At 35.5% G+C, this 15087-nt stretch overlaps 1 protein-coding gene across 4 annotated transcripts in view; it reads right to left on the bottom strand.

Moving 5' to 3' along the window:
• The window catches only part of RYK (receptor like tyrosine kinase), a 93968-nt gene that overhangs the window by 15416 nt on the left and 63465 nt on the right, over positions 1–15087 (bottom strand). For all 4 annotated transcript variants that reach the window (XR_008960662.1, XR_008960663.1, XM_026497062.4 and 1 more), the window contains exons 11-13: positions 11969–12101; positions 10586–10695; positions 10262–10421 (exon numbers count right to left, since the gene is read on the bottom strand). Coding sequence is in view for 2 of the 4 variants with exons in the window: in XM_026497062.4 (XP_026352847.1) it covers positions 10262–10421; positions 10586–10695; positions 11969–12101 (403 nt within the window). In the remaining 2 variants the exon portion in view is untranslated. The remainder of the gene's footprint in view (positions 1–10261; positions 10422–10585; positions 10696–11968; positions 12102–15087) is intronic.

Here is a 15087-nt window from a genome sequence, read left to right as displayed (position 1 = left end):
TTTCTTCATAGATGATCATGTTGTCCACAAATAATTCCTTTTTCCTATCCAATATTTGTGTGTGTGTGTGTGTGTGTGTGTGTGTGTGTGTGTGTGTGTTTTCCTTTTCTTGCCCTTAGTGCTCTGGCTAGAACCACAAGCACAACACTGAAGAGAAGTGATAGAGAGTGGGCATCCTTGCCTTGTTCCTGCTTTTAGGTAAAATAATTCAGTCTTTCAGCATTACGTATAATGTTAGCAATAGGTATTTTTGGTTTTGGTAGATGCCCTTTATCAGAAAGTTCTCTTCTATTCCTACACTGCTGAGAATTTTTATTACGAATGAATTTAAGATGCTTTCCTAATACTTCTTCTGCATCTACAGAGATGATCATATACTTTTTCTTTTTTAGTATGTTAATATAGTAAATTGCACTGCTTGATTTTCAAATGGTAAAACAAACTTGTATTCTTGGGATAAAGACTATGTGGCCATAATATGATTTTAAAAATATACTTTGGTTTCTATTTGCTAAACTTTTGTTTAGAATTTTTGCATCAATGATCATGAGGAATAATGATCTATAGTTTTCTTTTCTTCTTCTCTCTGTCTGGTGTTATTTCAAAGTAGTGCTGACCTCACAGAATGAATTAGAAAGTATTCTTTCCTCAATTTTCTGAAAGAGTGTATAGAATTTGTATTATTTCTTCCTTAAATGTTTGGAATGCCAGGACCCTAAAATTCACTCTGGACCCAGAGTTTTCTCTTTCAGGCAGGTATTTAACTTAACACTCCATTTCTTTAATAGATAGAGGGCTATTCAGATCATCTACTTCTTGAATGAGCTCTGAAAGTTGTTCTCCAAAGAATTTGTCCATTTCACCTAAGTGTGTGAATTTACTGGGAAAAAGTTGTTCATAATCTTCTTACTACCAAATACCTGTGAGAATCTGTAATGCTATCACCTTTTTCATTCACTACATTATTGTTAATTTGCAACATATTTCTTTTTTCCTGATGAGTCTGGTGAGAGATTTATCATAAATAGTTTTCTCACAATTAAGTACTGGTTTCACTGATTTTCCCTCATTTTTCTGTTCCATATTTCACTGACTTCTGTCTATATTATTTCATCTACTTACTTGTGGTTTAATTTGCTCTTTTTCTAGTTTCTTAAGGTAAAAACTAAGGTCACTAATTTGAGACTTTTCTAATATTGATGTTTACTAGTATATATATTCCCCTTTGAGAAGCATCCCCCAAACTTTGCAATATTGTATTTTTTTTCATTTAATTCTAAATACTTCATAATTTCTCTTTTGATTTCTTCTTTTAACACATGGGTTATTTGGAAGTGTATTATTTAGTTTCTAAATAATTTGGGAATTTTCTAGATTCCTATTTTTTATTTCTAATTTAATTTCACTATGTTCATAAAACCCTATTGTGTATGAATTGAATCTTTTTATATTTACTGACTTGTTTTATGGCCCAGAATATGGTCTATCTTAGTAAATATTCCACGTACACTTGAAAAGAATATGGATTCTGCTGTCGTTGGGTGGAATGTTCTGTAGTTGTCATTTAGATCAAGTTGGTTGATACTGTCATTCAAATCTAAATCCTTAATGATTTTCTATGTTATCAACGAGAGAGAGGGCACTAAAATACGTTCAATTATCTTTTAAAGAGATTTAAATAATATAAAAAAACATATATTTATGCATATAGTTACCACTTCTAGTGCTCTCTGTTCCTTTGTATAGATCCATATTTCCATCTGGTATTATTTATTGGTTCCTAAAGGGCTTTTTTAACCTTTTTTGTAATATGGGTTTGCTGATGGCAATTATTTCAGCTTTGGTATTTCTAAAAAAGTCTTTATTTCTGCTTCATTTTTGAAAGATATTTTCACTGGGTATAGAATTCTATATTTACAGGATTTTTTCTTACAGTACTTTAAAAATGTTTAACTGTCTTTTCCCTTGCACTGCTTCCAATGAGAAATTTGTTGCCATCCTTTTCTTGGTTCCTTTGTGTATTAACATGGTTTTTTTTTTTTCTGGCTGCTTTTAAGATTTTCTCTTTATCACTAGTTTTGAGCAATTTGATTATAATGCACTATGGTTTAGTTTCTTCTTGCTTCTTGAATTTGGGGTTTGTTCAGTTCTTAGATCTGTGGGTTTATAGTTTCCACCAAACGTGGAAATATTTCAGTCTTTATTTCTTACTCTGTCTGTTCCTCCCTTTCACTCTATGAACCCCAATTACAAATATATTCAGGAATGTGAAGCTGTCCCAATATGAGCTCCTTCTTCAACAATTTCCTGTATCTTCTCTCTCCTTCTATCTCCTGCTTTAATCCCATCTCAGAAGAAAAGTATTCCTCCTCCCATGCCAAGACTACATCTTTAACCTGGCCTCCTGAGCCCATTCACCTATCATCTCTTGGACCTCCCCTCCAACAACCACATGTCTAATCTCCTTCTCCCTGGCCTAAAAACCAAACCAAACGGACCCAATAAAAAATAAATAAATAAAAAAATTTTAAAAACAAAATGGAAAAGTAACAAAATAAAGCCTTTTTCCAAAAACCAGATATTCCCCCTGCTGTCTTCAACTGTGTTATATCTTCACACTGACTTAAGATTTACTCCAACAGCAGAACTGAAGAAAAGTACAGATGAAAGACTGCACTAAAGTTTTCAGAAACATGGGGCCCAGGTAGGAAGGCAGAGTAGACATCTATGCAATATATCTGATAGTTAAGAGGGGAGCCTCAGTGCACAAAGGTCAATTAATAAATGTACTCATAAATAACAACTGTAGTCAAAAGAGATGGAATCTCTGAAGTAAAGTCTCTGAGAGTGAGACAAGGAGAAATGTGAGATTCAGCATAGAAATAAAGAGGGTAAGTCTATGTGAGCCACTCAGAATTCTTTTACACATTCAAGTACACAGCTATCCAGAGATAAGATTAACATAGCTGGCTGTGAATGTTTTTAAAATAAATGACCCAAAAGGTATACATATGTACATCAATTTCAATTGTGTAACTATGGAACACCTGCTAAAAGAAAATAAGTAAAGCAGAGTTTCCATTGCCCATTCTGGGAAGAATGACTTATGCATAAAAATACAAGGCAGCAGTGGTAGGTACCACCATGTCAGTATGAAATTCTCTGGGGGTCCAAAGAAGACCAAATCAAAGGGCATAAAAGTACGTTGTGTCTTTGGACCCAACAGGAATTCCAGATTGGATGAAATGCAAAATGCAAGGAAATATACAATGGAAAATATAAAACTAAAAAGGGAAAATAAGGCAAGAAACAGAAAGCTCTGAAAACCAGGGGAAGAAGTATGGATCTTTCTTTACCAACTCCCTGTAATTAAGAGTTCACTTTGAAAATTAACAACTCAGGAAACAACAGATGTTGGCAAGGATGCGGAGAAAGGGGAACACTCTTACACTGTAGGGGGAATGCAAACTACTACAGCCACTCACTCTGGAAAACAGTATGGAGGTTCCTCGAAAAGTTTAAAACAGAGCTATCCTACAACCCAGCAATTCCACTAGGAGGTATTTATCCAAAGGATACAAACACAGTGATTCAAAGGGGCACATGCACCCAAATGTTTATAGCAGCAATGTCCACAATAGCCAAAATATGGAAAGAACCCAGATACCCATTGACAGATGAATGGATAAAGAAGATATGGGGTGTATGTGTATGTATGTGTGTGTGTGTGTGTGTGTGTGTGTGTGTGTGTAATAGGATATTACTCAGCCATCAAAAGGAATGAAATCTTGCCATTTGCAACAACATGGATGGAAATACAGAGAATTATGCTAAACGAAGTCAGTCAGTCAGAGAAAGACAAATACCATACGATTTCACTCATTATGTGGAATTTAAGAAACAAAACAGATGAAATAGGTGAAGGGAAGGAAGAATAAAATAAGATGAAAACAGAGAGGGAGACAAATCATTAGAGACTCTTAACTACAGGAAACAAACAGGATTGCTGGAAAAGCGGGTGGGTGAGGGGATGGAGTAACTGGGTGATGGGCATTAAGGAGGGCACGTGAAATAATGAGCACTGGATGTTGTATGCAACTGATGAATCACTAAATTCCACCTCTAAACCTAGTAATACAGTACATGTTAACTGAATTGAAATTTTTTAGAGATTTTATTTATTTGAGAGAGAGTGAGCAAGAAAGAGAGAGAGAGAGTGCACAAACTGCGGAAGGGGCAGAAGGACAGGGAGAAGCAGACTCCCTGCCAAGCGGGGAGCCTGACTCAGGGCTTGATCCCAGGACCCTGGGTTCATGATCTGAGCTGAAGGCAGACACTTGCCGAATGAGCTACCCAGAAACCCCTTAAATTGAATTTTTTTTTTTAAAAAAGAGTTCAATTTGAAGATCAAAATATCATGAATACTCCTAGCAGCGAAAGCTTGAGTTCACTTAACTTAGTTAGTAAGCTAACATTAATTGATTTTCACAAGTTTTCAAAACTGACATCCACTGTGCACAAGGTACAGGCTTTATTAGAATATATCCCTTCCTAAATATCCAATTTTTGAAGCTTTTATTAGCCTATGAATTTTAAATTTTCAGACATAGTTTCTAGGCCTTTTCAATAACCATAACTGAAATACACATCTATAGGAAGGAGTACATTACTTTAAAAAAGCTTTACTATTTAAAATTAAAGATATCATTAATAGATTTATATAAATAACTCTTAAAGTGGAGCTTTCAGCAATTTTGCAAGGTTAACTATCACCTAATAATCTTAACACTCATCCAGATTTATCACTGCAGCAAATTATCCCAGCTTCAAATGAACCCAGATATACAATGACTATATATAAAGTGCACTGACTATATCAGGTATCAAATTTAGTACATGTTGCTAAGTCAACCTCGAAAAATCAGCAATCTTTAGGCACAGAGTATCATACATGATTGAAAAGAGACCACTTCTGCTATGAATCTGCCCTAGAATCCGTGATTAGGAAAAGGAGAATAACCAATATTGGATAGCTACCAGGCCATCACATATATCTGCTACTTACGAGACTTCGCTCTATTGCACTAGATGCTTAGACATTCCTCCATCAGAACACAGGCTATTTGAAGGTAATGTTCAATAGAATGATAAGGACAAGGAAAGGGAAAGGGATGTTCACAAGATCTCTTGAAGAAAATATCTATTCTTAGGGAGAGTCTAATACAGAAAATACATCAAGGGCAATACTTGATCACAAGACAGCAACCGGTCACCTCTGAAAGTATAACAACTATTTCTAAAGTAAATCCATTTATTCCTCTTTTCCAGAAAATACTAGGACTATTAAAATAATATAATTAAATACAACTAAAAAATATTCTCTTAATGTTAATAATATTAAACTTCAAATCTTTATTTCCTAATATCTGAATGATCCTTTCACCTCTCCAGCTTTTCCTTAATGTCTTTATATCAATTCCTCTTAATGCTAACTTATATTTATTTAGTTATTTTTTATTGAAGTATAGTTGCCACACATGTTGCATTAGTTTCAGGTGTACAACACGGTGATTCAACAAGTTTATACATTATGCTATGCTCACAAGTGTTACTACAGTCTGTCACCACCACACAATGCTATTCCTCTTAAAATGTGAATTTTATGTTTAAATAAGTCTAAGGTGGTTGATGTGTAAAATCTGCAACCATAATGGAAACAAATAAATACTGGGAATCTAAGCATTATTCTAAAATTAGTGATAAAGAAACAATATAAAACAGAAAATTTTCCATACTTTTAAAAACAATAAGCATTCTCTGAAAACTGTACCTTTCTCTTTGATACCACAGTAGTTCAGAAGACCACTCTTCATGGGTATATTATGAATGTGAGTTTCTCCTGCTCAAGTCTGCTCAGGGTGTGGCAATGACTTTCCATGACACTGGGCAAACAAGAGCAATAAGAAGCACTCTGCTGTAGATATACTATCTGGATAACTTTGCAGATTTCCCTTCTTCCTCTAGGTCATCTTTAATGTTCACAAAATAAATATTGTAAAGGCACAGGAACACATTTTAATTTACACCCTAAAAACTGTTCAAATACCTTAAAGAGTCTCCTCATTGCTATAAGCCATGCTGATAAGATTAGCATGGAAATCATTTCCTTGACTTGTTTTTCCCAAGAAAATGTTTTTTAAATACAATGTAATACTGTAAAGACCAAAAAGCACCAAGAAAGAAATGTAATTGTGCATTCCTGATTGCATTTAGTCTCTTAGTAGGATGTAGTCTCTTAACAGCAGAATTATGTTAGCTACTATAATTACCAATTGAAAGAAGATATAAATCAAGAAATCTATTTTCAAATAAAGGAAAAGAAAGTTACAGAAAAAAATCTATGGTGGTATCTACATCTGATGAAAACAGAATAAAAACAATATCCAGAAATTCTTATGAATGCCTAAGATGATGTCATATCTTGGAATAATAAAAGAGATTTATAACTAGTCAAAATCTAGTTGTGCGTATTTCCTAAGTTCAACAGTTAAAAGCTGGTATTAAGATTATAAGAATCTTGACATACTGAAGTATTGAATCCTTCCAGTAAAAATTGTGAAAACACAAGCAAGAGATGCAATGTATTTTTTTTAGGATCAAACAAATGACATAGAGCTTTCAACTATAAAAAAAATGCAAAAATGTTAAGGACCTTTTAAAGGACAAAGAAAATGCCCTCTCCAAGGCAGTAATACCATCTCTCAGGTGCTACATTTACATCTGAAATATGTATTTTACATGTGTAGAGACTCTGGGGGGTTACATTACTTATTTTGCATATTTTGCATATGACTATGTATAAAGTTTTTCAGCCACAAAGTACCACATTAAATGTAGCCTTTGAACCCCCAACTCCATCTATAAAGGAAAAGCAGGAACAGAGAATAATGATTATATGTACAAATTTTCAATACAAATGTTAAAAAGCAATCTTTAACATTTGTGTTTTAATATAAGAATTCAAAAAGTAGGGGTGCCTGGATGGCTCAGTTGGTTAAGCATCTGCCTTTCGCTCAGGTCATGATCTCAGGGTCCTGGGATCAAGCCCCGAGCCCCATGTAGGGCTCTCTGCTCAGTGGGGAGTCTGCTTCTCCCTCTCACTCACCCTCTGTGCTCTCCCTCTCTCTCTCTCAAATAAATAAAATCTTAAAAAAAAAAAAAAAGAATTCAAAAACTATTCAATCCCAGAAAACTGAAAACAGATTTTTACACTAGTACTTGTATCAGAGTCAGAGGAAACAGACCAGTGTTCCTATTCCTTTTAATTTTAATTATCCAAGGCAAAAGATATTTAGGTGGGGGGAAAAATATATATATACATATATATATACACACACACACACATATTTTAAAAGAAATGAATTACTAAGAATCTAAAGAAAAAAAATCTGAGCATTTTAGGGGTTAACCATGTTAAATGTAAATCAGTGGGTACTCTCACTATCACATTCTAAGTACAGCCTGAAGAATTTTTTCTGAAGAAAAAAAATCTGAGCATTTTAGGGGTTAACCATGTTAAATGTAAATCAGTGGGTACTCTCACTATCACATTCTAAGTACAGCCTGAAGAATTTTTTCTGAAGAAAAAAAATCTGAGCATTTTAGGGGTTAACCATGTTAAATGTAAATCAGTGGGTACTCTCACTATCACATTCTAAGTACAGCCTGAAGAATTTGGGTCACACAGACATTTCAAGTAAGTTTATGCCAAGACACACTAAAAGTAATTATGATTTTAAAGTAAGTCTCCTGTTAAGTTGCTCACCATTAAGTTCACAGAGATTTTTAAAAATAAAGCTGTCAAGTGCTCAAGCAGCAACAAGATATCTAGTATAACTAAATTCTGACAGAAGACAAATTCTGACATAAAATATGTGAACTGTTGCAAAATTTCTAAAATACCATAACCATAAAAGTAACTAATTCTAATTTTGAAATATTTGCTTAACTAAATCATGCATCCTCAACTTAGACTTTACCAGCTAACACAGGACAGTGTACCTGGCCGAAGAGATGTAAATCATATTACTTAGGGATCTATTGTTAACTACAGTCTCACTGGCTGAAACTGTATTATCCTACTGAATTTTCACTTCGGTGTTCCTGTGAAATATTTAATCATAAATGTTGTAAAAAAAATTCCTATTACTGCTTAAATATACAATGGAATGCCTACACAGAAATAAACAAATACATTAAATTAAGCAATGCATTTTGGGGGCTTCCATGTGTAAGCAAATAACACTACTGGCCATCTTGTATATCCCCTTGAAATATTAGCTATCAATCAATACTCCTTTTTCTAAGAGAATAAGCAAATAATCCCCACCTCTTCAAGTTACATGGCATACTTGTCATTTAAGAAACATCTATTTCCTGCCCATTAGACTAGTTTTGGGTTCACCACAACTGCCCCTTCATTTTTGCTAAGGCAATTATGCTATATTTCAATGAGTAACAAAATCATAAATTTCAAAAACCAACCACTGAAAAAAATATTAAGATCCCAAAGAGATGAGTGACTTAATATTTTAAATCAACAATGGAGTAAGACTTTTAAAGAAAAGATTGAACAAAGTTCCTTTTACTTTTCTGCATTCAAAAACATTCAGATGTAAGCTTTTCTACTAAAAGGGTAGATTTGACTGATACTAGTTTAACTGATACTATGTTTTAAAGCTATGTGCTAAAACCAAAGTTAAACTCATTTGCACCCCCATGAAAACAGCTTTGCTTAATGGAGAAGCTAGTAAAGAATTCCAGCTATAATTCAGAACTTCTAAATAAAGATCTGGCAACCCCCAAAACTAGTACCATATCAGTAAGAGTATAATTGGTCCTTAATGATATTCAATACAGCAGCTGTGTGCTAGCCTAAAATCAAACCCTACTTTCTCTTTTCATATTATTTAAAAAGCAAAAGCAAAAGCAAAAATGCAACCTTTCCCTCATCTCAAAAAAGCTTATCCTCGATTGTATAGGTGGGTCCTAAATGCAATCATATGTATCTCTATAAGAGAGAGGCAGAAGGAGTTTTATGAGACAGACATACACAGAGGAGAAGGTGATACGAACATGAAGCAGAGAGATGCAGCCATGAAGGATGCCAAGAGCCACCCAAAGCTGGAAGAAGCAAGAAAGGTTCCCCCATAGGGCCTCTGGAGGGAGCACGGCCGTGCCTACACCTTGATATCAGACATCTGGCCTCCAGAACTCAATTGTGAGAATAAATCTCTGTTGTTTTACCACTAAGGTTACAATACTTTGTTACAGCATCCAGAGGACACTAATACACTGACGAAATGAGTGTATTAAAAGAGTAATCCTAAAAGCATACAAACTTAGAAGTGAAAGGGTAACCCTATACCATAAATAAAATATATTGATGAGACACAAGATACAATGATCTAGTAAGTCCAATTTTTACAGTTGAAACTTTGTAGCAAACAATTCTATACGATTTTATATGCAACACTAACAATCGATGAGTGGTCATAGAGGGGGACCTTATAAGCAGAAGTTTTACCTAATCTCTAGCTATTCAGCCACAATAATAAACTGCAATAAGCAAGAGACAGGAAAACAAATCCATCTTTTAAATCAGACTAAAAAGTGAGAAATTAAAAGCAACCTAAAATACCTGCAAAATACCCACAAGTAAACATGGCTTCTGAAACTGTTCATCACTAAGTATAAAGGATCCCACTCTATGATCTGCTCTGGAGGGCAAAACTACTCAGAAACTGACAAAAGGGAAGAGAGTGACCTCTGGGGAATTATAAATAACACAGGTCATAATGCTGGAAGAGGTTGTTTGAAAAGAAGAAAACAATAAATCTTTATGATCTGGCAACCAACTGGTCATTCTGAAACTTACATAAGAAAAGAAAAATAATCAGCTTATGGAAACCTCTCTAAGCATTAATAATATCCACCTTTAAAACTGGGATATTAGTGTCCAGCTATTTCATAGTGTTAACAGCCCCCTCACGGGGCTACCTGAGGATGAAATGGGATTACACATAGTGATAGACCATGGTTTGGGTCACAGCTTCTTTCCATAAACTGGCTGAATGGAGCTAACTACGCTTGCTTTCTCAGTGAAACATTTCAGGGAACAATTACTAGATTAAAAAAAAAAGAAAAAAAGAAAAAAATTAAAACATAAAGCCTGTTGATATCCAGGAGTCCCAGCACTTACCACATCACTTGCACTGGAGAACTCATTATTAACCAGACTTTCCAGAGCCATCCACCGAACTGGCCTGTTTTCATTGTCCCCCAGACAGTGATAGTCCATGGGGAACAAGTCTCTGGAGAGGGCATTGTCTGTGATCTTAACTTGGAGTGTGTCATCAATGCTGAAAAATAAAGACATGAACATCAAATACAATCAGCATATTTAAAACAAATGGATCACAGTTACTTTTAAATACCATACAATGACCACTGGGATTCCTGGAGAGAACCCCAAATCTGGAGAAAACTAAACATGAAATGTCAGTGATGAGCTCATGGCACCTACACACAGTTCCTAGCAGCCAGGTCTTTGTGGATAACTTCCCTTCTGGCCAGATAGCTCATTCCACAGGCAATCTGAATAGCCATGTGTACCAGGTCTTGTTGAGAAATTGCCTGTGGTAAAAAAAAAAAAAAAAAAAAAGACGTTGTTTGCAGTTAGCACAAAAATGATGATGGCAGTCAGCTGCTTATTTTATTTCACAATCCTACTCTATCCCAATATACCTCTTTACACCTACACATGGAGTTTTAAAAAGCTACTTCTTGACCAAGAATACGTTCCCATACCTCCCTAATATTTGTATCTACTGTAGTCTTGCCATTCTGTCATGTAACTTACCATTTACTTTACTGCCTCTCTCATCTGTCAGGTATAGTTCCCCAACATCCAGCGCATACAGTAGCTGCTCAATAAATATCTGGTCCACGAATGCCAGATTCTCAAGGTAAAATTTCAAATGCTTATTATTCAATAACCTGTTCTTTTCTTTAAAACTCATAGTTTTTATTAGGAGATGGTCCCTGGGGACCATTTTCAAGCTAATAGAAGTCAGCGGCTCTCGCTACTGATGTGCTCCTCTAGAGCCAGTATGCCAGTCTGGTGGGCTGAGGAATGAAGTTCTTCCTCAGGTGACGCTGATGGGCTACAGCCTCCAACAACTTGTTGGAACCCTGGCTTTAATCCTGTCAATTTACAAAGTATACTGACATATTAGGTCAAATACTCAGTGCAGCCTTTGAATCCACTTTCTCTTGGCACCTGTAGTAAGTACATTATTATAAGTCCTAAAGCACACTTAATGTGGCTACAAGTTACAGTAGGCAACAAAACACCAGCTAGGCTATTTAGCACAAATACCATCATGTGTCTGGAATGTAACCAAATGCTTCACAGCTATGTGCACAAGCAGTGAAGAGAAGGACACTCGTAGATGACTGACATCTTATAGCCAAGAATATTAAAAATAGATTCAATTATCTCCATAATCCAGACTTCCAGTCGCCACCAGCTTTTGGTACGACATGGACCAAATGACTCAGTCAAGTGTGTTTCCATTCCTAGAAGGGAGATCTAGTACCAGTGCCTTCAAAGAGTTATCAGGAAAACGACTGAAATGGTGTTGGAGAGAGAGTCTGAGGTGATTATAAATAAACACACAATGGATAAAAAGGAAAAACTTCAGCATCAGTAAAGTGCAACCTTCAAGACAGGAATTATAAACCATCGTCCTCTAAATCAACAGGTTATAAATATCTTCCGGCTCATTTTGAGTTTCTTTTTGCAGGCCTTTACACAGTTTATACATAAGAAAGTTAACATCTACTTTCAAAGATACCATCAGAAGTTCCTAGTAAATAACTGGATATTTGGGCAAATTTTTCTCACCTGTGGGTTATTGGCCTCTACTAATTTGCACTGCCGTAAAAACAACTTAAGATTCCCCCAATTCATGTAAGGCAGTATCACCATGGGCTTTTCTCCTTCTTCTATACACACATGCGTAATAGGAAGAAGATTTCTACAAAATAATAAGAAATCAAGAAAAAGACAAGTGAAATCTAAAACCTCAAGGGCTTATTTTTAATAAAAAGTATTAAGGTTACCCAAAACAAAACAAGAAAATTTCAAACATACTTAAAAACAAGATTACTATTAAAAATGTCATAAAATTAATAAATGCCCTTTGAAACTAGACTTCAGTATTTTTCACATATGCACTTTGATAGGGAAAAGCTGTAAACTCGAAGCTGTCTCCTATGGACTAGATTCTCTGAAGAGACACTCTAGCCACACTAAATCTTTGCTCTTAAGGGGTAATCAGAGACATTTAAAAAACGACTTGATGCATTATGAGTGTATTATAACATCCCCGTTAGTCCATCAACACATTGAAGAAAAAAAAAGACTCCATGCAGACTATTGGCCAGAATATGATAATCAAGAAGACCTCAAAGAGGCTGCAATTGCCACAAAAGCCAAGATGTCCTTAGCTGGTCACATGGGACTTAGAATCTGGTTTCTAAATCCTAAATTTACCATTTATAGATAGTCTATGCAACCATCTCTCCCAGCCTTAGTTTCCATACCTCTAACATGGCATCATACCAACCATAAAATGCTGTTAAAAGCCAAAGCATGTAGTAACAGTCTTGTTTCTCTTTAATTTTCCCTGGCACATATAAATACTTTCATCCTATTGCCTAATGATACCTCTTTCCACTGGTATCTGGAAATAATTTAATTTTCTCCAAGGTTATGTAATGTTTTACATAATTATCTCATTTTCCCCACTATGCCGAAAATTTCTAGAAGGCAAAAACTAATATGAACTCTTATTTTTACACCCAATGCCCTGTATTCTGTGCCACAGAAAATAAGCATTTAATAAATATTTGACAATGCAAGTAACATAGCCTTAAAAACATTCCTATTCCTTAACTTAGCAAATTCTGCCTCTAAGGATACTTAATAAGGAAATAATATTAAACATCAAAAAGCTACATGAACAAGGATAGTTAATGCAATATTAATCACACAAAGTTGCAAACAACTTCAATGTGCAAATGTAAGGAAAGAGTACACCCAAATAGTAGGATAGTATATAACAATTAAATGGTCACAAAGAGATGTTAAGAGGAGTAAATGTTTACCTTATAGGAAAGCAAGATACATTTACATAAGTTTGCAGGATAATTCCAAACATAGAAAAAAAATAATAAAACTCTGCACAAAAATATGACAAGAATTAAAAGTTGTTGTCTTTGATCATTTCTACCTTGTTTGCTACCTTGCCTTTTCTGGATTTTCTACATTGTCTCAATTGGGCATGTGCCTCTTTTAAAACCACAGTCACACAATTCTGGCCCAACAGTACACAGGTGAAAGCTATGGGCTCCCTTCATGCGGCACAGGAGTTACTAAAAAGAAAAGCACTGACCCCAAAGAGCTGGAAAATGAGGACTCAGAAATGAGTAAACCTACATCTTTTTAGTACAGCTTCAGCTTGCATTACAGTCTAACAGTGCCAGTGATGATTAGTCCCACTTTGTGAGGAAACCTGTACCCAGAGGTTAGGTGATCTGTCAAGGACAAACAGCAAGTGCATGGAGAAAAAAAATTCAAAGCTTCATCTGATTCCAGAAACCCTTGTGCTTTCCCCTGAACCACTGGATATGCCGTCCCAGGAGAGCAAGAAGGAAGACATGGGAAGTGACTGAGCCTCTTTTCATACCAAGTCGCATGCACACTAAAATGACTACAACAGGTCTGCATTCAGGTTTAACTGAGCACACCATGATTTTAGAAGTACTGTGAAGAGGTACTGATCTCTCAAAACCCCCCTCCCCAAAATTACTCCTCTGCTCCTCTACTCATGTCTGAAATTCACTGAGCAGAGTTAAAGGTTATTTTAGTGCTGTTTGAGATGAAATCATTAAAAGCCCTCCAGAAGAGGTAACAAGCTGAATGAACATGTTTTAAAGTACAAATGGCTAGTCTTCATTCTGCCCATTTTATAAAGGAAAGGAAGATAGAGAAGAAGATTTGGGACCTAGATGAAGAGTGGATGAGAGCCGAAACTGGTGCTGTAGATAAGAACAAGGCAGAGGAAGGGAAGGTTTTGTGGGGACATGAGACAAGAACTGTATACGGTTCTCAGTCTTGCCCAGTGTGCTTGCAGAGTTGAGAGCTGGGAGGCGCTCAGTGTTAAGAAGGTGGCCATAAGGCAACTTTGAGCCAATGGGGAGCCAAACTACAAGTAGAAGAGAACATCAAGCACTTCCAATATTGCCAAGAAGGACATTTTCAAATGACCATTACCCAATTCTTGTTTTGTTACTCAGAGGAAACAAAATGTGTTTTTTGGAAAACACAGTCTCACGAATGAGCTATCCATCCATTCCTCTGTAAGTAAGTTCTACACTTGGACTGAATCAGGCCAATGGAAGATAACATTCTTCAACCACTTGACTTAAACCCTTCAATGGGACATCTTCAGTCCCTCAGTACTGTATGTTCAATTCTTTCAAAGGTCCCTGGGATTTTTTATACTCAGTGAAACTACAAAGTTTATCTGTCCGTTGTATTAATCAATGCCCCAAGTGTATGATAAGCTTAATGGGCAGCTGCCTCAGAATTTGAAACTAGAAAACCGTTTTCCTCCCCCAAGGAACATTTATGTTTCTTTCTCTTCTAATACTGAGATTTATCAACTTTTAATGGTTCCTCAAGCTTGGCTGCCCAGAAGCTAAGAGATAAACATCTCTTATGTTCAATCACAGCAAAAATATTTGTATCTTTATTGTTGGCTTATTTGTTTTCTCTTCCACCATCACAATGCCATAAAACTCAGTTTGATTTTCATTACCATTTTATTGATTCAATCAATATTGATATTGATATACTGCTGCCTTCTGTTTAGGTTCTCAAATTCTTTCAAATATGACCCAAAGTATAAATGACATTCAAAAATAAAACTCTATATAGTCATCTTATTTTTTGGCAGA

Source organism: Ursus arctos, unplaced genomic scaffold (assembly GCF_023065955.2).
Source record: "Ursus arctos isolate Adak ecotype North America unplaced genomic scaffold, UrsArc2.0 scaffold_20, whole genome shotgun sequence".
Taxonomy (NCBI): domain Eukaryota; kingdom Metazoa; phylum Chordata; class Mammalia; order Carnivora; family Ursidae; genus Ursus; species Ursus arctos.
This window is presented reverse-complemented; position numbering and strand designations above follow the sequence as displayed.